The sequence below is a fragment of the Numenius arquata genome, chromosome 7 (genome assembly GCF_964106895.1).
Source record: "Numenius arquata chromosome 7, bNumArq3.hap1.1, whole genome shotgun sequence".
NCBI lineage: Eukaryota > Metazoa > Chordata > Aves > Charadriiformes > Scolopacidae > Numenius > Numenius arquata.
Genome location: NC_133582.1, coordinates 11,704,167 through 11,728,077, shown reverse-complemented (window position 1 = coordinate 11,728,077; position 23,911 = coordinate 11,704,167). Strand labels below are relative to the sequence as shown.

At 43.9% G+C, this 23,911-nt stretch overlaps 1 protein-coding gene across 1 annotated transcript in view; it reads right to left on the bottom strand.

Moving 5' to 3' along the window:
- GRIK2 (glutamate ionotropic receptor kainate type subunit 2) overlaps positions 1–12,424 on the bottom strand; it is a 373,275-nt gene extending 360,851 nt beyond the window's left edge. The window contains exon 1 of the mRNA XM_074150299.1: positions 12,310–12,424. Within this exon, the coding sequence (XP_074006400.1) occupies positions 12,310–12,424 (115 nt within the window). The remainder of the gene's footprint in view (positions 1–12,309) is intronic.
- Positions 12,425–23,911: the final 11,487 nt, after the last annotated feature.

Here is a 23,911-nt window from a genome sequence, read left to right as displayed (position 1 = left end):
ATTTCATAGCTTCTTTCTTGAATTTTTTTTTTGTTTTCACGACCACTTTGAAAATATTCATGAAGATCACACCATGTGAGAACAGATTCTGTCACCCTCACAGCTCTTCGCTATCCCCTGCTCACACTACTTGTCAGGAAACAGATGGATAATCCTTATGAATCCTTCCATCAAAGACCCTTGATGCACCCTCAGGCAATTCTAGTTTATGTTAAAGACAACTCCAGCAAAGGTGACATACTCCCACTTTTTGTTTTGGTTTAGTTTTTTTCCCCCTGCATTTGGGCTAGCACAGCAGGAAAATCTATGTACATGCACACATTCACACAGGGTTTTACTTTTAAGCCCATTGCTGCCTAGTTCCTTCGTTCAAGTCACAAAGATCCTGTGTCACTCTGAAATGACTGCCAAAAAAAAAAAAAAGTAATAAAGGGACTTATCATCAAAAGTCTAATAATCTATTGTTAATGTGGATTAGTGAAAATATTGCTGTTTACTTCTGTAAGTATATAACCAAAGTGGAGCAGATGACAAAGAATTTTCATTTTCTGTCCTTACAATCATCAGATGGCTCCTGGTAAGTAAGAAACCAGTACATAGTACAACCCCCAAGTAGAAAGGATATTTTGAATCATCTCTGGTAGCAGGGGGGAAAAAAGGCTTCGAAAAACACGTGTTGCAACTTTCTTACAAACTAGAAGACAGGCAGAAGAGTAAAGGAAATCCATGTGAGCAGAGCTCCCGTGCACGCAAGACAGCCAGACACAACAATTTTATCCAACTCAAGCATCTTCCCATGAATGAAATGAGTGAAAAATGCTCTGAAAAACAACCCACACTGTTTATATGAGAATATGGTATAGCCTTACCTTAAGTTTCAACAAATGCAATGTTTAATGAATGTTAACAATCACAGAATGATACAAATGCATGAATGCATGGCTAAATTTGAAATCTTCAATGTCTAGACACAAAAGGTCACAACTGGGTAACACTGAAGACGTCGTGACTAGCTAACGTTGATTTGATCTTTAAATGTGATTTTTCATTGTTTAGGTAGGTTTGAAAAGACATTAGGAAATCTAATTTAATGCATTTTTGGACACATTTTTCTCAGCCATATCACAGTCACACAGCAAGTTTCTGCAGGCATATTGAATGCCGTGAATGATAGAGTCTGCCGAGATCTGAAGAGATAAGCCTTAATAACAGTCATATTTTATAGTTTTTCCTTCTCAAGGACATTCAAAGAAATACATATAGCAGTACTGAAAGGAAGTCACATGTATCTTTCACAAATTTCCATTTTCTTCTCTCAGTTGCTTACAGATGAGGCATGCACAGGGCTTACCGATTCCCCTGAACTGACCTCATCTATGTTTCCTTCAAGGCTAAGAAAAGATCTATTTATGCCCATGTTTTATTATTTAACTATGTTTCTGTTCTTTATGTAAACACTATACCCTATATCCAATACCAAGCAACAGGATTTAACTGTTCTTAACTGTAAGGTAATTCTTACCTTACAAAAATAAAGCTATACTATCTTTTTGGTATTACTGGATCATTTTGCCAAGTATCATCTTTATGTTTGGTTTTGACTGAACAGAAGCAAAAAATCTTACTATTTCTACCATTATATATGGCCTTTGTGGGTAAACTGCTCCTCCCTCCTCCCCGCCCCCCCTCCCCATTAACCCCTCTCAATTCCTTTCTGTGTTGTTTGTTCATCACTGATGGCCTTTAATTCATCTGCATTGTTACTCTCAAACCTCCTCCATCCCGCTTATCAACTTTTGTTTCCCCTTTTCCTCCCAAAAAGCCTGAAGAGAATAGTGTAGTCAGGGATACCCGGGAGCATGTCTAAAATAGACCAGCATCTCAAGGTATGAAGGGAAGCACCAAAAATCTGTCAGCCAAAAAAAAAAAAAAAAAAAATCACACTGCTCTGAAAAGGGACTGACTCAAAAGTATAGTTGTTAAAAAATAGCAAGACATACTCCCTCAGTACTTAATATATCTTCTTTTAAAAAAAGGAAGAATTCCACATTTGCTGACAAATTAGCCAGTACCAGTCACCGGCCTTACCTTTCCGTTTTGCATAGTAATCTTTTCGGATATTAGTTTCAGGGAGTGAAATATCAAAAGCTTATTGCTGTATGGACTAGAAAGAAGCATGTATGGGTGCCATATAACACCAGAAAGACCACATTTTTTTAAGGAAGAATATGTAAATATTTTTTAAATGCAAGAGGTAGGTGGTTTAGGGTCCTCTTTCAATTTGAATTAAAAAATATTTTGTTAGTAAGCCATGAAAACTGTAAACATTTTTGAACAGTAAAAATCTGATAAGGAACAATGTTACAAATTAGATTCCCTAAGGCCCAGACACTGGTCCTTGTTAAGTGTCACAATATGAAACAAGAATAATGAATTTTAATGTAATACTCAAATGCATGCTGATAATTTCTTAAAGGTTCTGTATGATTTTTTTGAACAAATTTCAGTTATTGAAATGCATAAAATGTGAACATACATGCTCCCATTAATAAATATAAATCTAAAAATTACTATAATAAAACATTTTAAAAGAAAATTAATTCCCCTGATTTAGAGTACTCTGGATGATTTTCATTTCTCTAATGTACCTTTTTACCTAATTCCTTAATGAATAAGTAACATGGAATTTCTTTTAAAGATTTCCTGCCTTGTAGGATAATTGTTGTGGAATAACAAATGAAGTTATTGCTTTTGAAAATACTTTCTTTTTACAGAATATGTAATCTGTATGTTATTTACGTACACTTCTACATTGCACAATGTTTCTGATTGTGTTGCAGTGTTTGATCAGTGAATCAAGTTGTGTTGCTACTATTGAACTGCAGTATCTTTAACCAATGAGTATATCCTTTCCAACTTAAAAAAAAACACACTACTCAAAATTATTCTCCGTCATGTTGAATTTGTTTTATAGTACATTGATAAATATTGTTAATGTCAATAAGTGAATGACATATTTAAGTGTAAAAAAAAAAAAACGTAGTGCGATTTTAAAAGATCAATTGGGAAAAAAAATTTAAGACAGATTCTGGAATGAGATCCTTCACTAATGTAAACCGGTACAGATGGCTCAACTGGAAGAGCACTGTGTCATTCAGCATCACTATGGACCTAATCACGTATCTTAGGGAGAATACTCTATCACCAACTCATCCAGGCAATGACTATACCTAGAACAAACAGAAAATTCCCATGGACTTTAACATAATTACTTAGTTTTACCATTAGAAAGATCTAAAACATTCTTTTTCTAAACTGTCCTACAAGTTCTGGTCCCTGTTTCATTTTGTACTAACATAAGCAACCAACCTGAATGGAAAGTAAGAGGAGAATCAGAACCTAAAGTATACTGTAAGTTATCTAATTTCAGTAATTGATCCATAAATTGTAGTTGTGAATAACTACGTATACCAAACTTTACAAAGCACGCAGAGATTTCATACCGTCTGTGGTGTAAAAATAAAAACACACTAACATAAATCAACTTAGCACTAAACTATCACGGACTGTATTTCTCTGACAGTCTAGGTAGTTGGTATTGACTGACAATGGAGCACTGACTGAAAATATAGGTAGGAATTTATTTGATTGGTCTCCAAGTAAAATAACTGCTTTCTTCAAGGTTTTACAGTGTTATTTGTTGAGGCAGGACTTAAAATATTTGCTTACATGCTTAAAAAAAAAAAAAAAAAGGTGAAAGTCATAAATTTGAGCTACAAGACTCAGATTTTCTTGTAAATGTTTCATGCTTACTGGTGTAATTATTTTTATTATGGACTGTTTGGTAAGTCATGTCATAATCGTGCAACTTTTAAATAGCAGCATAAATGTGAGCTGATTGATACAGCTGACATATGTTTAGCTCCTAAGCTGATTGAAATAGCTGGTATATATTTAGCTCCTGGAGAAGGACAAAAGCCCAAATGGCTGGCAAGTTCAATTATAAAATAATCCTTAATAAATTTACCCAGATTATTACCTACTAAGTGTGTATATGCACATGAATGAGCATTTTAATAAAAGTGTTTTAAATTCAATATCAGTTACCTTATGACAAAAACCACTTTCAAGTAATAGCTATTTTTATATTCAGAGAAATGCAACACTTAATTTGAAACATTTTACTGAAGATACAGAAAGAGCTAAATGTGAAGACGGCACACTATTCCAAAGCTGGAGTAGCTCTGCATCTTTGAAGCAAGCTTGATAAACTTTACTCAGTTAACTTCTATAAAATAATCAGTTAAATACATATGTTCACAAACAAGTCCTTATTTACAGGACTGATTATGATTACCTATTGTGAAAACAAGTACCACTCATTTGCTAGGGAGTTTTTAGCAGAATGAGTGAGAAGTTTCTGTTTCAGCTTCTCTGGTATTTCAGTATCAGGAACAAGCTGCTGAGCCATCAACCCATTTATTTTTCCCTTTTAAATTGCTACCTGAGAAACTGCGTTCAGTATGTGGTGACAAACCTCAAAACCTGGAGAGAAAATGAAAAACCCTACTCAATCCACTTTCACTTCCTCCATATTGCTGATGCCATGAAAGGCACAGTTCATCTAGCCTAACTTTTGCCATGTAAGAGGTATCCAAGTCCAAGCCAACCTTGTCTAATTCTTCTGCCTCCTTCACTCTCCAAATACTGCAGAGGAGGCCTAACGCTTGGCTTGGACTAGGAATTTAGTTTTTAGAGAGATAAGAGGCCTTTCAGATTTTTTAATTTTTCATAGTTTCTCAGAAGGTTAGAAAACCAAAGACTTTCTGAAAAGGACCAGAAAAATAACATTCAAACATACATTCCTCTTTTGGATAGGTAAGCAATCATTTTCTATCTCAGCAATTAAAAAAAAAAAAAATAAGAAAAAAAGAGGAAGTGAGGGAAGAGATCAAATGATTCAAGGTGCAAAAATTTGGAAAAAAAAAAAAAAAAAGCATTGTTCTTTCAGAATTATTTTGTCCTTCCATAAGACAGCATTAATTTTTCTATTCGTCTGTAAAAATGCAGCATGGATCATTTAGTACTTTAAGATTAAGCTACGCACTTTGAAATTGGATAGAGTGTTTATGTAATTAGGAAACATCAGAGACACCCAGTAAAATACTAAGATAGAAGAAAAGAAGAGGAAAAAAAAGCCATCATACATTGAATTAAAAAACTCATCAAGTCTCCTGAACAACGGTTCCTGACAGCATAGCAAGCCAACTCTCCCTGGACTGCTTTTCTGTCAGTGTTACTGACTCTAATACAAGAATTAGTGACTCTAACAATCAGGGGTTTTTTCATGCTGAAATATTGACAGACATTTTCAACATTCCTAGTTCAACTGACTTTGAAATCCGGATAACCATTTTATTGAAAAATGAGTTTTTAAAGAGTTTGGGAGTGGGAGTGGAAATACAAATAAAAGAAAATAGGCATCCAGCTAATGTGAATGAACGTATTTCCCCAAATATAAAGATTAAATTCTGTAAGAGCCATAAATTAATTAACCTTCTGATGCATTGATAACAAAACATTGTTATCTAAGGACTGCAGTGTAGTTGTGCTTTAAAATACCCCTTCTGTAGACACGAGACACAGTACTAGCAAAGAACCTGTTTTTCTATACCCCAGGCAGAAACACCTAAAAATGGAAACACTTAAAAAAATATATCCTCTAAAAATGCATATTTAATTTGAAAGATAAATCGAACAAAAGCCACCGAACACGTTCCTAGATGAGTTACTCTATTTCAATAGCATTTTGGAAAGACTACACAAGAATGATGAAACCTGAATCCAGGCTGATCCAAATCAGTTGCAAATTTTGAGCCAATTGTATCATTGCGGGACACGGAAAAAGAGCAGTTTTCAGCACCACACCCATGGGTCACTTCTAATCTTTGCCCAAAGGAGAGAGAGATGAAAAAAAAAAAAAAAAAAGAAAAAAAAAATTGTGGTTTTAACTGTTAAGAATTACGTTTTTAATGAAATTTAGAATACATTTTTTAACTCCTGTTTACTGTTTTACATAGTATTACAATGCCATCTAGTTTATCCAGAGCTGGCTGAGCTCCAGTAATTGGAATAATGACCATGACATGTTTGTTCTGTACTCTTTACACTACAGAAAGCTGTGGCTGTTTAAACTGAAGGCACTATATAAACCTAAGACTATTATTACTGTATAATAAAGGAGCCCAAGGACTTGGGAAGGAAAAGCACAAAATTATAAGTATTAATATGATAGTGGTCTTTGATTATCCATATTCCAATTCAGATATGACAACATAATGAGATTATGTTATCATACTGCTTAATCTAATCTTCCAACATACATTACAGCATAACATTATAAAAAGCTTATTCGGGAAACATTAATTTGCCTTGCAGATTGAGGAGTATGGAAATAAGACATCTTCTAGTTTCTCTTTCGCATTATTGACAGAACTTCTAGTAATCATTCCTCTGGAAGAGATTAAAGAGAATGAAGGTTAAAATTTAGAAACAGACAAGGTAAATAAATTAAGTAGGGGACAAAGACCTGCTATTATTTGCAATGACTACAAAATATTTGGTTTAATTTTTTTCTAAATCGAGGGGATTTTCTCTTGTATAAAATAGAATTTAAAAAAAAAATCTCTAGTATGCGAGTTAAGAAAAGTCTCTTTTTCTCTGGTTTCTTATCTCTGGTGACAGAAACCATTTCATTCAGCGACCACATTTAAATGGGAGGTATTACTTGAACTTTGCATCACTTCAAAAGACAAGTAGCAGTCAGTAAAAAGCGAGTTATACTTCTCAGCATCCAGTCTATCAGACAATGGTGTGAAAATCCTTTTACAAGGCTGTTGGTGTTCCAAACACTGGGTGAAAGGATCTGGGGATATTCCAGAAAGCCCACACGGAGGAAAGCTTTCTTAACCTACATTAAATCTTGATAATGCAATAATGAGTCTTTTAAAAGGATAATTCTAATTCCCCTATCTAGTGCAATAAAGACTGTATACAGCTAATCTGCTTTGCCCTTTCAATTAAACTCGTCCAGGACGTTCTATGTAGTCAGCACCCTGAATGAGTCATTAAAATTCTCGTTCTGTAAGAGTTGTGTGCAGCGCACCGTTGTTTCTAAATTCCATTAAATCCAAATGGTCTTTATCGCCCCATGACCACTGTGACTTCAATCAGCCAATTTAATTACCTTACAAAATTGTCAGCAGAGGCAGCAAAGAAAAACAGGAAGGGCTGTGACGTTATCAAATTGAAATCTTCCTCTGTGCTGTTTAATCTAGACCAGTCAATAACAATGCTTCTCACCTCCGTGCTGCCTTCCCGAGGCTCTTAACCTTACTCTTCTTTCAAAGATTTCTGTTGTTGTTTATAAGACTGATTCTGAACTCCTCTCGGTGAAGATGTTAACACATATCGAAAGCTTCTTGTCCTTGGCAGTAAAATTTTCATTGGTTCTAAATACTGGAATCACCAAGCCCCGGACCTCTGAGGGATGCCACAAGTGTTTATTTTGCAGGTTTTCATCGCACTCTTGATCTGAAGGCAGACCTCCTTCCCCACTAAAACCAGATACGTACGTTTTCTCATTTCTCTCTTAAACACAGGAAGAAAGGTTACCTCCTTCCTCTTAAAAGGGTGCCAGTGCGAAATCCCAAGAAAAAGTGCACATCCAGGAGAGCTAATGCAGGTCCAGCCTAGCAAAACTCTACATGATTAACCAGCAGGTATTTTTCACTTGAACTGTTGTCTCATACCCTTTTGCACAGAGCTAGCCCTCACTGCTGTTCCATGACTTTGCTGGTTTTAAATGCTACTATGTTAAAATGGTCACCTGAATCCCAGAAACGAGTGGCTCGACACTCACTGGCAAGTGCACAAGCAGTGGACGCAATGAGCCGGCATCTTCTCTGGTTTTGCCACACTCAAGCTCGTAAAAACAATTACATGGAGATAAACTCAATCTGTTTGAGCTAAAGAAGCCTAGCCAAGAAGGATGTCAGATGAAACCCGTGCTAAATCTTCACGGGGGTAGACTCCAGTGTATAGCGATTCCCCTCTCCGGGTTCCCACAATGGAGTTGAGAAATGAGGTTGGTTTTTCTTAAGTCCCAAAGTTTACATGATCATATAGAGGTTTGTTTTGCTATTATTATTATTATTTTATGGAGGGTAACGGGATTTCAGTAGGGTTTGTAAGAGCTTGGTGTGGAGGGTTTATTTAGGGGAAAGAAAAAAAAAAAATCAGTAGTATGAAATATTTCTGGTGAGAGTTCAAAACTCCCCCTTCATTCTTTGAAAAGGGTTCCCATCTCTCTTGGCTTTCTTTTACCTTTAAGCTGGAAGAAGACACCCCCCTTCCCTTACAGTTCATTGTAAGGCACAACATTCAGCTCCCTTCCTCTGCGTGAAGCCAGGCAACTCCAAAGCAACAAAAAGTCGAGACTACAGACACGGGCCTCTACTTTTCTCTACCCTTCTTTTGAATGCTCTGAAGAAAACAAAACATCTCACAAAGTAGGGAAACGTCAAGCCAGTGGGCCCCTTGCGGCGGAGGTCTTTAGTCTTTCACCACACTTTCACAAATAATGAGTTACCTGACAGAGAACGAGAAAACTTAGTAGCCAAACCGCTTTCACCTTCCAGTCACTGGTCTCTCTTCACACCTTTGCTGTAAGAAAGACGAATTGCTGGCGGCAGCACAGACAATGCCCAAAACAGGCAATGTAAATAAAGGAGGGCATTTTAGAGCGCTCCAGGTTTCAAAGAACTGACGTTCATGCCCCATGTAGATAAGAAAATAAGGGTTTTAAACAGCCCGGCCTCTTACTGCCTTGGGCAAGGGAAGGGGTGGGTTTTTGGAAACGCAGGTGAGCAGTTACTGATGGTTAACAGCTCTTAATGGCTTGTTAATTCGGCCTTGCACGGCAAAGTGCTGGGATGCCCTCAAGGAGATAAAAGCGGAAGCGAGGGGGCCTAGGGAAAGGTGGTGTGGTGGAGGCTGGCCCCGGGCCCGAAGCGGCGCGGCTCGGCTGGGCTGTGGATCTGCCGAGCTGGTTGGTGTTTCTGGGGAGCCGCTGCCCCGGCTCTGCTCTTACATAGGAGCAGGGAACCGGGAAGCTACGAAACGTGATCCCTGATAACGGAGCGGATCTGTCGGCGGTCACGTATTTTGGCTTTTGTACGGTGCCAAGCGATAAGGAAAGGGTTTCCATCACACTTAGCACGGCGGTGAGACAAATACTAGGCTGCTGTTTTTCTCCCTCGTCAAGCTGGGATCTGTCCTTTCATCCGCAGCAATGGTTTAGGGTTGTTCCCGTCTGAAACCCTCGAGTACCGTGGGCACAAGCCTCACCCGCAGCGTTTCCTGGGCTTGCTTATGGGAAGCTAGTCCGAAAGGGCAAGGGAGGGAGCTTGGCCGCATGCCCCAAAGCAAGGTGTCATTTAGGAAGGGCGCATGGTGTGATACCCAAATGCTACGTTGCCCTACTCCATCAGCAGGTGTCCCGATGCCTGAGTGAGTACTGCTGGGGAGAGAATTATGCCGTCGCACCGGCCTCTCCGTGTGTTAGCTCCATAAGGCGCTGGGAAAAATACCCCCCCGCGTTTGAAAGATAACCCAGGCGGCTCGACATTCCTGTGGTTGCTGAAAGGTAGCTTGAGAGAGAGAGAGAGGACATGCTGGCTAGTCCCAACAATGAGAGAAGCCGTGGGAAGGACAATGCGAATCCATGGTGGTTAATTTGCACAGGAGGAATGAGGGGGCTGGAGCTCTGGCAGGCTTCAAGCTCTCCCCTGTTGCCATAGCGCTGCTGGCTGAGGAAGAAGAGCGGGGGCTGGCAGGCTGCCTTCTGGAGGGAATCTCCTCAGCTCTCGCTTCTCCTCGTGAAGGACTCCACGGGAAGGCACCAGGATCCCGTCCTCCTGGTCGCAAGGACATCCCGAAGGGACAGATAGCACAGGAATCCGGAGGGAGTGGCGGGGAATCCCCCTCTCAAAAAACAATCAAAGCTTTTCCACAGCTCACTCCCTGCTCCTTCCCTCCTCCCCGCCATGCCCTCCCTACACAGAGGCAGAGATGTCAGCCCCTGGGGAAGGAGCAGGAGTTCTTCCGCGGTCAGAGAGAGAGTCACTGCTCACCTGGACTGGGCTAAACCCAGACTCCTTAAAACAGAGATGTGCAACAGGCCCGGCAGAGCAGGGTAAAAGTCTTCCTCGCTCTATCTTACGTCTAACATTTTCCATGGTAAAATAAACTAACCAACTGCTCCCTACCTATTTTTAAGCCCCAGAGATGGGTCGGCGACAATTCTTTTGAAAGACAAGAAAAAGCACGCGGCGATTCAGAAGCGGAGTCACACTTCGCTGCTACAAAGAACCGACCGCGGGACCAAGAGGCAGTTGGGCAGGGAAGTTAGCCTAGCAAAATACATCCATGCGCGACCCTGTCACTGGTCGCCGGAGTCCCGCTGCACCACCCTTCAGTCTCGGGATTATTTATTAGTCTAATCATAATCAAAATGCTGCCCCCCAGGGCTATCTCTACAGGGACACTGGATTAACAATTCAGAGAGAATGCTAACCCAAAGGAGGAAAGCCCACCCTCTTGCCAGTAGTGTGACCGGGAAGACGTTTGTTTACACAGCTACCCTTGAAAGTAATTCAGACTCCTAGAGACCGAGCCTCGGCAACAGTCGTCAACCCCGGTTCGCTGAAGGACAGACAGTCGGACACTGCTAGATTACAGGCAGCCCTAGCACTAATTTCACGGCCATGATTATGGATAAGACTGATATAAACGCCGCAATGATATACGGACCCGTTTAGCCATGTCCAAAGAAACAAGCATTCCTGAAGACGGTTGCTAAGAGCAACATGCCTTAAGCACCACCTTTAGACCAGATGGAAGCAGAAAATAAGTACTACTAGGAATTCAGCACACGAGATCGGTGACTTTTTAATCATTATCCACCTTCCCCTTCACATAAAAGTGCGTGCGGGGGGTGGAATTTAAACAAAATTAAATACAAACCATGCCACTACTCCCAGGCGAAGACAAGCGCTTTCTACGCCCCACAGAAATGGATGTAGCGGCTGCTACAGCTTAGCGCGGCCAGCGCGAATGCGAGAGACCCTCGCTTCCACCCTCCGACCGTGCTGTCGGTAGGCACAGAGGCTGCCGCTTGTCTGGGGAAGCAACTTTCGGCCTGCCCTCTCCGCCGCTCCCGGCAGCGGCTCCCGCGGGGCGCTGCGCTCTGCCCGCCGTACCCGGGCGGCTCGGAGAACGCGGGGCTCCCGCCGTGGCTCGCCACGGAGGGCTTCCCCGGCCCGCACAGTCCCCCTCGGGCGCGGGGTGAACTTTCGTCTCCGTCCTGCCCTCCCTTACTGCGAAACTTCGATAGGGAATGCAGTGGCTGAAATTCCTCCCTCGCTTGCTTTCTCATACACACGTACACACGCGCTCATACACAGGCAGAGCTGGTAAGGTTAGTTTCATGGTTCAGCTGGGATAGTCTTTAAACTGTAAAACCTTTTCTCCTTGAAACTTCAGTCTGATCTATGACTTGTCTCTCTCTTTTTTTCTTTTTTTTTCTCACTTTTTTTTCTTTTTAGCGGTGGGGAGGGAGGGGCGGGGAGGGGAACGGACTAATACAACTTCCCTCGCGGAGAAAAGCTGTGGTTTTGAAACGTACCGCAAAGGCTCTTTCACGACCACCGTTTAAGACATAAATCATCTCTTCTCTAACCCTAAACGCCGCTGAAGTGGCAAGCAACTAGGCAGACGCTTCAAGGGAAATCAGCCCAAAGCTCTCAAATCACAGCGGCGCGCCCACAGGGGATCGGCTCCTGGTCCAGAGACGGGCGGCCGAAACTTAACAACTAGTTGACAGATTTTTAACTGATCGAGCACCGTATTAGCCATGCTTTCCACTACTATGGAAACAAAAAAGGTACATTATGAGGAAGCCACGCAAGCTGCGCAGAGCCTTAGGCAAACGCTTTTGCCAGTCATCTTTCTCTCTATTGTTATTATAATTATCATCATCATCGTGCCGTTACTACGGCTACAATGAGCTGCAGCGACAGAAAAAACACACAGCAATTCATCCCTCCGGATGCAAAAATAAAGAGGGACTTCGGTGCCTGACTCCGGTAGCGTGTCCCAGCTCTCCCCCAGCACCCCTTTCTGAGTCAATCCTACGTATATCGCGTTCAGGCTTAAACGCACAATGAAAAAAAGTGTCGGAAATCTTACCAAATCTTAATACATGTGTGGTTCCTTGAGAATATCCAATCCACAGTAAGCAAAGAAGGAGTCTAATGGTGCATCTGAAGACTGGATTAGTTAGAATACGGGAAATAATCTTCATGATGTTTCTATGCACACACGCGCTGCCTTACTTCCCCCTTCTAAGCCGTCAGGTTTCCCGGTAGGGTGAGAATGAGGATACGTAAACTGATGGCCCTCAGACACGATCACGGCATGGTCACAGAGAGAGGAGAGAGTCTACGCTTCCCAAACCCATTAGCAATCCCTGCATGTTCTTCATTCACTGCGCCAAGGAGCAACCTTCAACTGCAAGGAATGGTGGGACATCCATGTTAGTCGGGGGAGAATCCTTGAGAAATCCAAACACACACAATGTCCAGCCGAGTAAACCTGGGAGGCAAGAAAGGAGGAAAATCAATAGGTAATCCAGCTCGAGAAATCGCTGAGGTATCGCCACATAGCGAGAGTCAATGAGCACCAGCCGCTTTACTGGCGAAGCTTTTGCCGTGCTCCCATTCTACTGCACTGCTGCACAGCTTCTGACGCGAAGCCAAGATTAAGTGAGAGAAATTGAGATAGCTCTTCTCTTCTTAAGGCTGCCTGCCAGGCAGCCTTCCCAATTTCTATTATGCAACCGATCCGATCGCCTAGCGTTGTCGGAGGAAAAAAAAAAAAAAAAAAAAAACCCCAAACAAAAAAACAGCTCGGTTTTATTTACATGCTTCTAATTATTAGTAGTATTTCAGTTGTTCTGAACAATAGCTATGAGGGTCCGTAGCGGGAGGGAGGGGGCTACAGGGGAGAAGGGAATCGCTTGTGTAAAAATCAATTCATGCATTTTAATAGCTGACTGCCTGGGTCGAAATCACTTAGCTTTAGAGTTGTGAAAGAGGAGGCTGACAATAAAGTCATGCAGGTTATCAGAGTAACGTTTAGGCTAATAAATAAATAAATAATAATGATATTTACGTTCACTAAGTGTTACTCACGTTAATGCATGAAACAGGGTAAATGTGACGGCTTGTATACTGACTGTCCTTAGGAACTTGCTCCGGACCCAGAGATTACGGAGCACCAGCTTGCTCTTGCAAGGGAAACAGGAATCGGCAGCGCTAGAACAGCCTTGTTGAATGCACAACCTGTTTCGCTCAACTTGCTTGAAATTGCAGTGTTGTTTAAAATACAGTAACTTGGGGATTTACTAGTTTGTGTTTTTCACTTTATTATGCCACGTTCTTATTTTGCATTCTGCTTTCCTTTCAAGCTGGTATTATGGAAATATTGTTGTTCCCTGTACTGAGAGATCTATGTAGTTTGTCATTTTGCAGTCCTCAGTGAGAACAACAGCACTTCCCAGCTTGATAATGGGATACTGAGTTTGTATCTGCAAATGCAGCCAGAGACTTTTGTCTTTTGGCCAGGTGTTCCAAAGAAGATAAACTCACTTTGTGGACTACTTCAGATTTTCCTTGGAACTAGAATTAGTTGTGTGCCTGTATCCATTAAAATACGTTGAACCAGGACTGTCAGGCTTTGCAATCTAAGTGAAGCTTTTGCTGAACCTACTTAAGCTTTATTACAAATATTAAAAGATAATTCCCGGTCCCCACCAGGAAAATGAATTCATTTTATTCTACATTCTGCCTACAGACATCTTTTGTCTCCTTTATCTCCCTCCCTGCCTTTTATTACTAAAGAAAATATCACTGAGATACTTCCCCCACAGATACATACAGATGAACACAGAACAAACCTGACTTTACAGAAATAAATACTGATGATGCCAAGCTAATGAGAACACTCTGTGGAATCTATCAGAAGTAGAGCATGGCAGAGGTGAGTTACAATTTATTCTTACATAACATGTGTGTATTGTGGACATGTAAATAAGTAACAGCAGCATTTACATTATAACCTGTAATGTTGGTGCTCTGTATCCCTAAAAGTGTTAGCAATTCACAGTAACTTTTTATTGTTATGGCTTACTGATTTCCTCTGCACGCATTTACTTAAAACACTGTAAAACGCTGATGAAAAGAAATGCACATTCTGAGAGGGGATTATTAAACATCATTGATTTTTTTTTCTTTAAGATGGAGGCATAACTGCAGTGTCAAAAATAAGTATCATGAATGGCTAGTTCTGCAGTCTAGCAGGGAATTCAATCAGACGATTTGACTATTGGAGCACTTTAAAAAGAACACCTAGTGTTAAAAGCAAGGATATCTAGCGACTCCTTCAGTTCACACTTAGAATATCTCCTAGGAAAAATGCACAGAGATGCTCTTTCTTGTATTTGCTATTTCGTTTATTCTGTTCTACTTGTTCATAATTTATCTTGGTCCAAAGAGAAATAAAACCAACCCGCGTGAACACTGGGAACAGTCTTTTCTTCCCTCCTCTTTGCCCTGGTGTTGCTGACATAAAGGACATTAGGTATTTTTAGATACTTTTTAAATTGTGAATGCTCAGACGTAGCTTCCAGTCTAAACTGACTTCTTTTTTTTAATTTAGTTTTGGTAAGCATATATAATATTCGTCGTCATCTTTAGCATATTAGACAAGACCTAAACTTTGGGCAAAGTGACTCCTGCTACCGGTCTGATTTTCTAAGGTCTCTTGAAAAAAAAATAAATACAGCTACCTGTAATCTAAGCCCAAAGAGAGCTCCTAGCTCACCGAGGCGTTTATACAATAACTGGAATCATAAACCAACTTGCCATTCATTCCTTTTGCTACTAAACATCCAGCAGCCTCCACCGCAGCCCCTGGTCGCACGGCAAAGGCTCCAGCCGGTGTTTCGTTCCCCCCCCTCCCCGTGCCAACCTCCCGCCACCGCCGGCTGCGGCCTGGCCACCGCGGACAGCGCCTGGCCCTGCCCGGTGCGGCACCTTCAGCACCACGGACAGCGCTCCCGGCCCGCCGCCGCGCCCACACACCAGCCCTTCTGGTGTCAAAACCGCCTCTTCCCGCCCCCCCCCCCCCCCACCCTCCCGCCCCCAACTCGCCTCTTTCCCAGTCATTTCACCGCACGGCAAGGAAATTAAAATCTGTTATCGGCTTCTTTAAAGACAAGTATTATACCCTCGATTATGTTAGCTAGCCAGCTATTTTATAGCATTTTATGGGTTCAGAAGGAGTACCGCTCTCCTTATCTGCTATCGCACATCGCCTAACGCTCTGTGTTAACAGCCCTCCCCCCTGCTTCCAAACCTTAGCTCCCACCTCGAAGGAAAACCATAGTTAAACCAGAATTATTTTCACAAGAATACCAGTTCCTTATCAAAAAGTAAATCTTGGCAAGACATCAGACTTTTTGAACTCACTAAATATTCGGTGATTGAAGACCACTTCAGTATAGACCATACAATTAACTAAAACCTCAGACTTCACCACCCTAGACTCCTTTTCTGTTAATTGGACTTTAGCTTCATTTCCTCTTCGGGAGAGGGAGGGAAAAGGAAGGGTAACCTTTAAAAAGATACTTTTGTCCACCCTCCTCCAATATGAGAGCAGGTAAACGTTCTTAACGCCTTTCATATTTCCTTCTCTGTGAGACATACAGTTCAAAGGTTGGAAATCCCTAATAAAATGTTATACCGGAGAAGCTGGTCTTGTGTTTTGGGGGCTTGTCACCACTGCTACACAGTTCTTTTCAGATTAAAGTCTTTATGAAAGCACCCTCCACACTTCAGTGATCAGCAACGGGGAAAACTACAATTCCTTGGTTATACGTTGTTGGGGTTTTTTTTACATTTTGGTCATCTATCGTAACACACGGTGATAACACATCTTTAATACACAAGGACAATGTTCGAGTGAAGCTGACATAAAAAATAGTATTCCAGTTATAGGCGGGAAAATGAGATTAGACAATCTGAGGCCTTTAAATCTTCTCTGGGTAATAAAAGACTACTAAATTCTTTAGGTATGTGTCAAGTATAAATGGTGATCTTATGTACATAATGTTTCATTTGGAAAGGGGAGATATGTGATTCTGTTTACCTGTTATAACAGGCACTTTTTCCTTCAGATCACATTTTCATGTGCTGTTATCGTACTAAAAGTTAACCCAGTTCCAGCTAGCTGCCACCTACTGGGATGTATAGTTTTACCATATTACTTTATAAAGGAAATGGCTTTCATTTTCAGGACAGAGCTGTGACTCTAAAACCAATGATAAGAATTTTATACCACCTAATCTACTGTTTTGTCCTCTCCCAACAACAACTGATATAAATTTAGTATAACATATGGTCCCCAAAGCTTTGTTTCTCGGACGTTTTTCGGCAAATCCTTGCAAACGCTTCAGATACACATGCCACCACAGTCCTCCTGCTGTTGCAATCTGGTGTGATGAGAGCCACAGCTCACCGCAACACCTGACCAGCCTCGCCAGATCTCTAGAAACTCAGTATTGCAGCTTTGCTGACAAAGCAGTAGCACAGTCCCCCCTTTTTAAACGTTTGCCAAAGTATTCAAATGGATGTTGATATTATCGTTTAAAAACACATTGCGGCCCACTTGCACTTCACTCCCACCAGCTAGAAAAACCATAGGCTCTCCTCTGTCTGTTATTAGCTCGGTCCAAATTTACAACCAAGTTTCTGCTGCACCGATGATTAATGACATTTTAAGATGGTAATTAATTTTTAGCTAGTGGAAAGACGTGCATTCTAATTAACGAACTGAGTATGCAATAGACTTATTTGTTCAGGCACTTTGGGTACCACAGCAATGCACTTTTCTAGCAGGTTTTAAACAGCAAGAACAAACATTTATGATATTATCTCAGATCAGCATTTTGTCCCTTCAGTTTGTTTTGGGGTTGGGGAAGCTGTGAAAGATTTGGGGAGGAGAAGGAGGATGTTTAATGTTTTCCATACTTTACTCCCCCAAAAGTTTCTAAGGAAAACGTGAAGAGAGGTTTTCATTATAATGCATTCATTCCTTTTCAGTGCGCACACAGCTCTTGCAATCATGCCTCCGCTCCGTAGGCAGGAATGTCTCTTGCTTTACACTGAGAGTGTCAGCACCCTGGCTGGATTAGCGATGGATGCTCACCCAAAGAATGCTGAATTTGGTCAGAAATAAATGACAGGGCTGCCGACAAGCCGAAAGGGGGGCTGGCTGCGCCGTACGGTGGGGGCCGGGTAGGGACAGGAGGAGACCTCACGGAAGTATAGACTGTTGTCCACCCACAACTCTAGAGAAGTTAGAGCCCGTTTCTCACCTCCGCTCCCCCAGGAGAATGCGGGGGGGGGGGGGGGGGGGGGGGCACATGCTCAAGGCTGCCGGCTCGGCCGCCCTAAGCCCGGCCCGGGAGCAGCACCCCGGCTACGGGGTGCAGTTTTGGGCGACGGCGGGAGCCGGACGAGGGGCATCAGGGGGCTGCGTTGCCCTGTCCTCTCGCCCCCGCTTTCCACCCCTCCGCCCCCAGCGTGGGGACAGCGGCAGCTATGACGGTGCGGATCAACGCGGGGAGGAAGAGAGAAAGGCGACAGGTTTGCCAACCCCACAGGAGAGACAGACCCGGGCGGCAGGAGCCGCCAGCCCAGCTGTGCCCGGGGCGGCCAGCTCAGCGCCCGTCTTCGCTTGGAGACACCTGGCCAAGAGACATCGCGGTGTGCAGCTCTCGCCACAGCACCGTTACAGTGCTTTCCCCGCCGCCCCCCTCTTCCCCCCCCCCCCCCGCGACCGTCACTTGCATGCAACCCCTTCGGCCGTGGGGGCCAGCCGGAGACCCCGGGACATCCTCCTACCTTGAGCTGCGGGCGGGGAAGCGGGGAGGGAGAGGAAGGCGGAGGCGGGGGGAGGAAGGGCGGTGGCAGGACGCCGGGGACTGCCCGGGCTGCGGTGCAGCCGGCGTCCGGGCACCACTGACGGCGGCGGCAAGCGGCGGCCGAGCGAGAGAGGGAGGAGGGGGGGAGGGAGGGAGGGAGGAAAGGAGGGAAGGAGGGAGGGAAGCAGGGAGGGATGGAGGGAGGGAATGAAGGAGGGAGATCCGCCTCCCGTCGGGAGCGCTGCTCAGAGCCCTTTAAAGGAGCAGAAACCCGCCTCCTCCGCGGCCACAGCTCCCGGCTTCATGCAAAGTCAAGCCCCGGCGGCTCCCCCGCCGCTGCCCGCTCGCCCCGCCAGCCACCGGCGGCCGCAGGGTTTCGCGGGCGGCCGGCGAAGCAGGAGCGCTCTCGCTTCTCCTCCCCACGCCGCTGCCAAAGGGGCCTGAGCTCGCCGGGAGGCGACTTTTCAGGGCGTTAAAAGTCCGAGCTCGTAACCAGGGTCCCCGATCCCGTTTTGTAAACATGGCTGGAGGGGGCTGGGGGAGGGAGGTGTTGGACCCTGCCTCCTGCAAAACGGCGCGAAGAGACCCCTGCCCGTCCCCATTTTGCCCCGTGGGCGCGGGGGGGAGCGGGGGTGCTAGAAATAGTGCGGGTGTCTTCGGCTGCTCCTCGACTCCTTCCTCATGCTGAAGCCCGCCTGTTTCCGCTCCTGCCTTGGACTAGCGGGAACTCAGCTCGGGCACTTTTACCCCCACCCCCACCCAGGATGGAAAGGGGGTCTGGGGGGAGAAATCTCGTGTGAGGGCGAGCAGGGAAGGCGAGCGCGGCGTGGGGAAGGCAAAGGGAGCGCTCCCCCGTAAGAGCCGCGAGAGCCTCTGCCCCGCCTCCCCGGCCGACTCGTTCCTAACCAGCAATGCTGCGGGAGGGGGGCTCTGATAATAGGGCCAAGGCCTCTCTAATGAGCTGGGGTGTGAAATGCAGCCCCCCCCCCCCCCCCCCGCCTTGCAGGGTTGCCAATGCCTTCCTTCCTCTGTCGCCCAGCCCCGTTCGCCTCCGCAGCGCCACCGGCGTCTGCCCGTTCTCCCCTTCTCCCATCTCCCGATTTTGTTTCGCGGCTCGGACGTGCCTTGAAGCGCTGCAGGATCTCCCCCCCACACACACACCCTCCCGCCCGCCCCCCCGTCTCCGGGCAGACGTGCTGTGCAGTTTGACAGGAAAATCTCCGTCCCCTCGCCTTTGTCTCATGGAAAATTCCCGTTCCCGGATCCCCGGGGGAGCGCTGGCCCGACCCCCCAAAAGGATGCTCAGGCGTTACCCCGCTTCATCCGCCCAAACGATCGTCTAGGGAGCCCTGGTTATCGGAGGCGGGGGGGGCTCGAAGAGCGTGGAAGAGATGGAGCTGGGGCGGGTGGGGGTTGGTGACTGAAAAGCTCCTATAATTAAGTAAACAGCGGAGTTGTTGTGTGAAGTAAATAAATAGTCAATGATCCCATTGTAGAGCCGAGCGCAGGCGGCACAGACCGCGACGGGCTCGCCGCGATTGGGCTCCGGCCGCTGTGACTTGCAGCTTAATCGGCCCCACAGCACATCCCTTAATTACTTGCAGCGCACTTCCATAGCCGACAGAAAATTCATTAGTCAGTTCATTTGCCCGAAGCTGTAACGGAGATAATTCTTGTAAAAAAAACCAAACGCGGTGCTAAAGCGAAGCGCTTCATGCCACCTTAGGAGGCAAAGGGAGCTGGGGAGGAGGTGCCACGCCAGGAGTAAGCGGGTGGCAACCGAGCGAGACAACGTCGCGGAAAGCTGAGCTCTGTGGGGTCCTGCGGGAGGGAAGGGAATCGCGGGGATCGCCACGGGAGTGACCAAGAGATCTCCACGGTCTCCGGGAAGGCGGGGCGGGTTAACGCTGGGGGCAGGCAAAGGGCGGGAAGCGTGTGAGGTTCGGGTGAGCAACCATCTGAGCAAGCGGTGACTCGGTGATTCCGTCCCTCGTTACCACTGACTGCATTTGTGCCCTTACTATCCAGAGTTTTCTGACCAGAGCACAAACACAGAACAAGGCAAACATAAAAAAAAAGGTAACTCAAAGATCTCTTTCTAAGATAAGAAAAAGGAAGGCGGGGGGAAAAAAGGGCATTTCAGTCCCCAGAATGTTTCTAATATTGCAGATAGATTGTATATTACCCTCATGTAATCATTTCACCTCAACTACATTCATGCAGAGCCTTTTCCCTTGTTGCCTGGGTTACATTTCTGTCCAGCCATGGAACCCTCGATGCTTTCCCCCAGCCAGCAACAGTTTATACAGAATCAGGTCCTCCCTCAGATAGGAAAGAGGTTCCAAATGTCACCAGTGCTGTTATCAACAGGTATCACTTGAAATATTTAGGGACTTTGCATATGTCTCATTATTACTTAAATGAAGAAAGTTGGATCAGGAAGCAATTTCACTGAATTTCACTGAATTTTTAGAGTTGGAAGGGACCATAAAGATCATCTAGTCCAACTCCCCTGCTGAAGCAGGATTGACCAGAGCATGTCAGAGCATGTGACTCAGGACTGCATCCAGGCGGGTCTTGAAAATCTCCAGAGAAGGGGACTCCACAACCTCCCTGGGCAGCCTGTTCCAGGGCTCTGTCACCCTCACTGTGAAGAAGTTTCTTCTCATATTTGAGTGGAACCTCCTATGTTCCAACTTGTGCCCGTTGCCCCTCGTCCTCTCACTGGCAACCACTGAAAAGAGTCTGGCTCCCTCCTCCTTCAACCCACCCTTCAGATACTTAACAATGAACAACAAGCCTAAGATCACACTGCAAGTCAGTGACATAATGGGAAGACACTCTGGGATTCTCTCTTCTTGGGCTTTGACTACTGCGAAACCCCATAATTTCAATAATGACAAAGTTTCTTGTTATGTTTCTTTCAAGTTACACCATGGGAACTTTGAACTTTATCAGTATCGACCACCAGAAAGAAACATATAGGAAATCACAGGCCTAGTTTGTCAATATTCAAAATAAGGTGTACCAGAGAATTTGTCACACAAGGTCCTGGACTCTTACAAGAAAAAAAAAAAAACAAAACCAAACTTATTGGCTTGCTTGCTGCTTTTTTATTATTGATTATTTTATTGAAATTTAAAACTTTATGGAATAAGAATACATACGTCATCTTTTCACCAGCTATTTAAAACTAGTTTTATAAGTGCAAATAAGAAATCCACCCCATTAAAAAGTAAATAAATTGGCAAAGATCTTTGTAAGAATGGTTTTTAGTTTTGTTTGGTTTTCCCAGCAAGATTTCTAAACATGAAGAATGAAATAATATGGGTTATCACATTCCTGCCCCATTAGGTGCATTTACACCTCGAAGTCAGAAGTAATGTACACTTGCAGCCTAATTCTTTCAAGCCTTCCAAAATGAAATTACCTCAGGATGACAGATAAATTATTTCCCCACAGGAATCTATCACTTGTATTCAATACATCTGAATATTTAATACTTTTTCTTTCTTTCTTTATCTTTCAATTTGGGTCAGCAATGATAATGTAAACACTGACAGAATTTAAGATCTTTCAAAAGAGTTTCCATGGAGTTTTTTTGAAAATGCCAGATCTACAAAGACCCAAACCTGACCATAATAATCTGTTAAGGATTCTGGATGCTGAAGCTTAACAGCCCTAAACAAATTCTGTCCAAATTATTGACCCAAATCTGAGTACTGGCACTTGTTCAAGATGAGTGGTTCACAGCTCGTGCCCCACCACAGAAAACACCGAAGCAAACTTTTGGAGCTTCACATTGCAGACAACTGAATATCTTGTTCTTCCTGCCAGCCATTGTTTTGCTTTTTCATCCTCTTGCAGTTGTGGACAACACCGGGTGGTCCTTCAGGACATCTGTGTCCTACTGCTACTGCAGAAGGACTTTCGGTACAGCTCATGCGCAAAGAATTGTTGTCATTAATTTGGCCAAGGAAAATCCTTCCAGATTTTGGCTCTTCACAGTTAGTTGCAGCTTTTAATGATGATCTTTTATACTCACATTCCTGGTCAAGCTGGCTGCATGTATCAAATCTTGGCCCTTCAAGCAGAAGAATGGGTCAAAGCAGGATGGAATAAAAACAAAACATATCTTTGTCTGGAAGAAATATATCCCTGTTCTTGTATCATCCACTTGAGGGAGACAATGAGCCATAGGTTACATTCATATGTCAGTTTGATGGATCATGTACAAAATTTTAATTGATGAGGAATTTGTATCCATTGTGTGTTAATGTTAATTTTAAAAGTACTGTCCTGTATAACACAGCAGACATGATGCTTCTCATAGCAATTCACCTATCTGTATGTCTGAAAGTTTTCTTCTCTCCCCATACTGTCTAGAAAGATGGGATCATCTAAAGACTTCCACTGATAGCTCTTAGGCAGGAATGTCTAGAGTCTTTCCAGATGATATCCCATAACTCTAGAATTAATCTCTCACATTTGAACAACCTGGCAAAATTCAAGACTTACATGTCTTACATTTCTTTGTCAGGAAATGTAGTGACAGGACAAGGGGTAATGGTTTCAAATTGGAAGAGGGGAGATTTAGATTAGATATTAGGAGGAAATTCTTTACTGTGAGGGTGGTGAAGCACTGGAACAGGTTGCCCAGGGAAGTTGTGGATGCCCCATCCCTGGAAGTGCTTAAGGACAGGCTGGATGGGGCTTCGAGCAACCTGGTCTAGTGGGAGGTGTCCCTGCCCATGGCAGGGGGGTTGGAACTTGATGATCTTTAAGGTCCCTTCCAACTCTAACCATTCTATGATTCTATGTTGACTCTATTGTTTAAGAGATCCATCAAAGTGTATTACATTACTAAGAAGTCTAAAATATAACACTACTGAGAGCCATAAAAGAATGAAAACCTTCCCTGATTCTGAATGCCTTTGGATATAGAAGCAAGGCTTGGACATTTTATTTGATGCCTGTCATGACACAGAGTATGGTATTCTCCAATGGACTGTCCTATTTTGCAGTCTTCCCATGAAGGCTTTCATGGCATAGCAATCTTCATTCTTATAAAAGATTCTGATCTTTGCCTCAAACAGCTTTATTGCAACTGACACTCATCACTCTTCCTCTTACTTGTAGAGGACATGGGGATGAGTTTATTCCTTCCTCTGAAACCACCTTCTGAACACCTGGAGAAATATTATGCAAGAAGTTAAACGTCACTCCTATCTTCAAGAGGGGCAAGAAGGAGGACACAGGGAGCTCCAGGCCAGTCAGCTTCACCTCAGTCCTTGGGGAGATGATGGAGCAGCTAATCCTGAAAACCATTTCCAGGCACGTGTAGGACAAAAAAATCATTAGGAGTAGTCAGCATGGATTCACCAAGGGGAAGTTATGTTTGATCAGCTTCACAAACTTTTAAAATTGACTGCCTTGGTGGATGAGGGGAGAGCAGTGGATACTGCCTACCTCAATTTCAATAAGGATTTTGACACTGTTGCCCATAAGATCCTCATAAAGAAGCTGTTGATATATGGGCTAGATGAGCAGAAAGTGAGGTAGATTGAAAACTGGCTGAATGGCTGGGCCCAGAGGATAGTGATCAATAGCACTGTGCAGTTGGAGGCTAGTAACTAGCGGTGTACTCCAGGGTTAATGCTGTGTCCAGACTTGTTCAACATCTTCATTAATGATCTGGATGATGGGGCAGAGTGTAGTCTCAGCAAGTTTGCTGACGACACCAAATGGGGAGGACTGGCTGATACACTAGCGGATTGTGATGCCATCCAGAGGGACCTGGAGAAA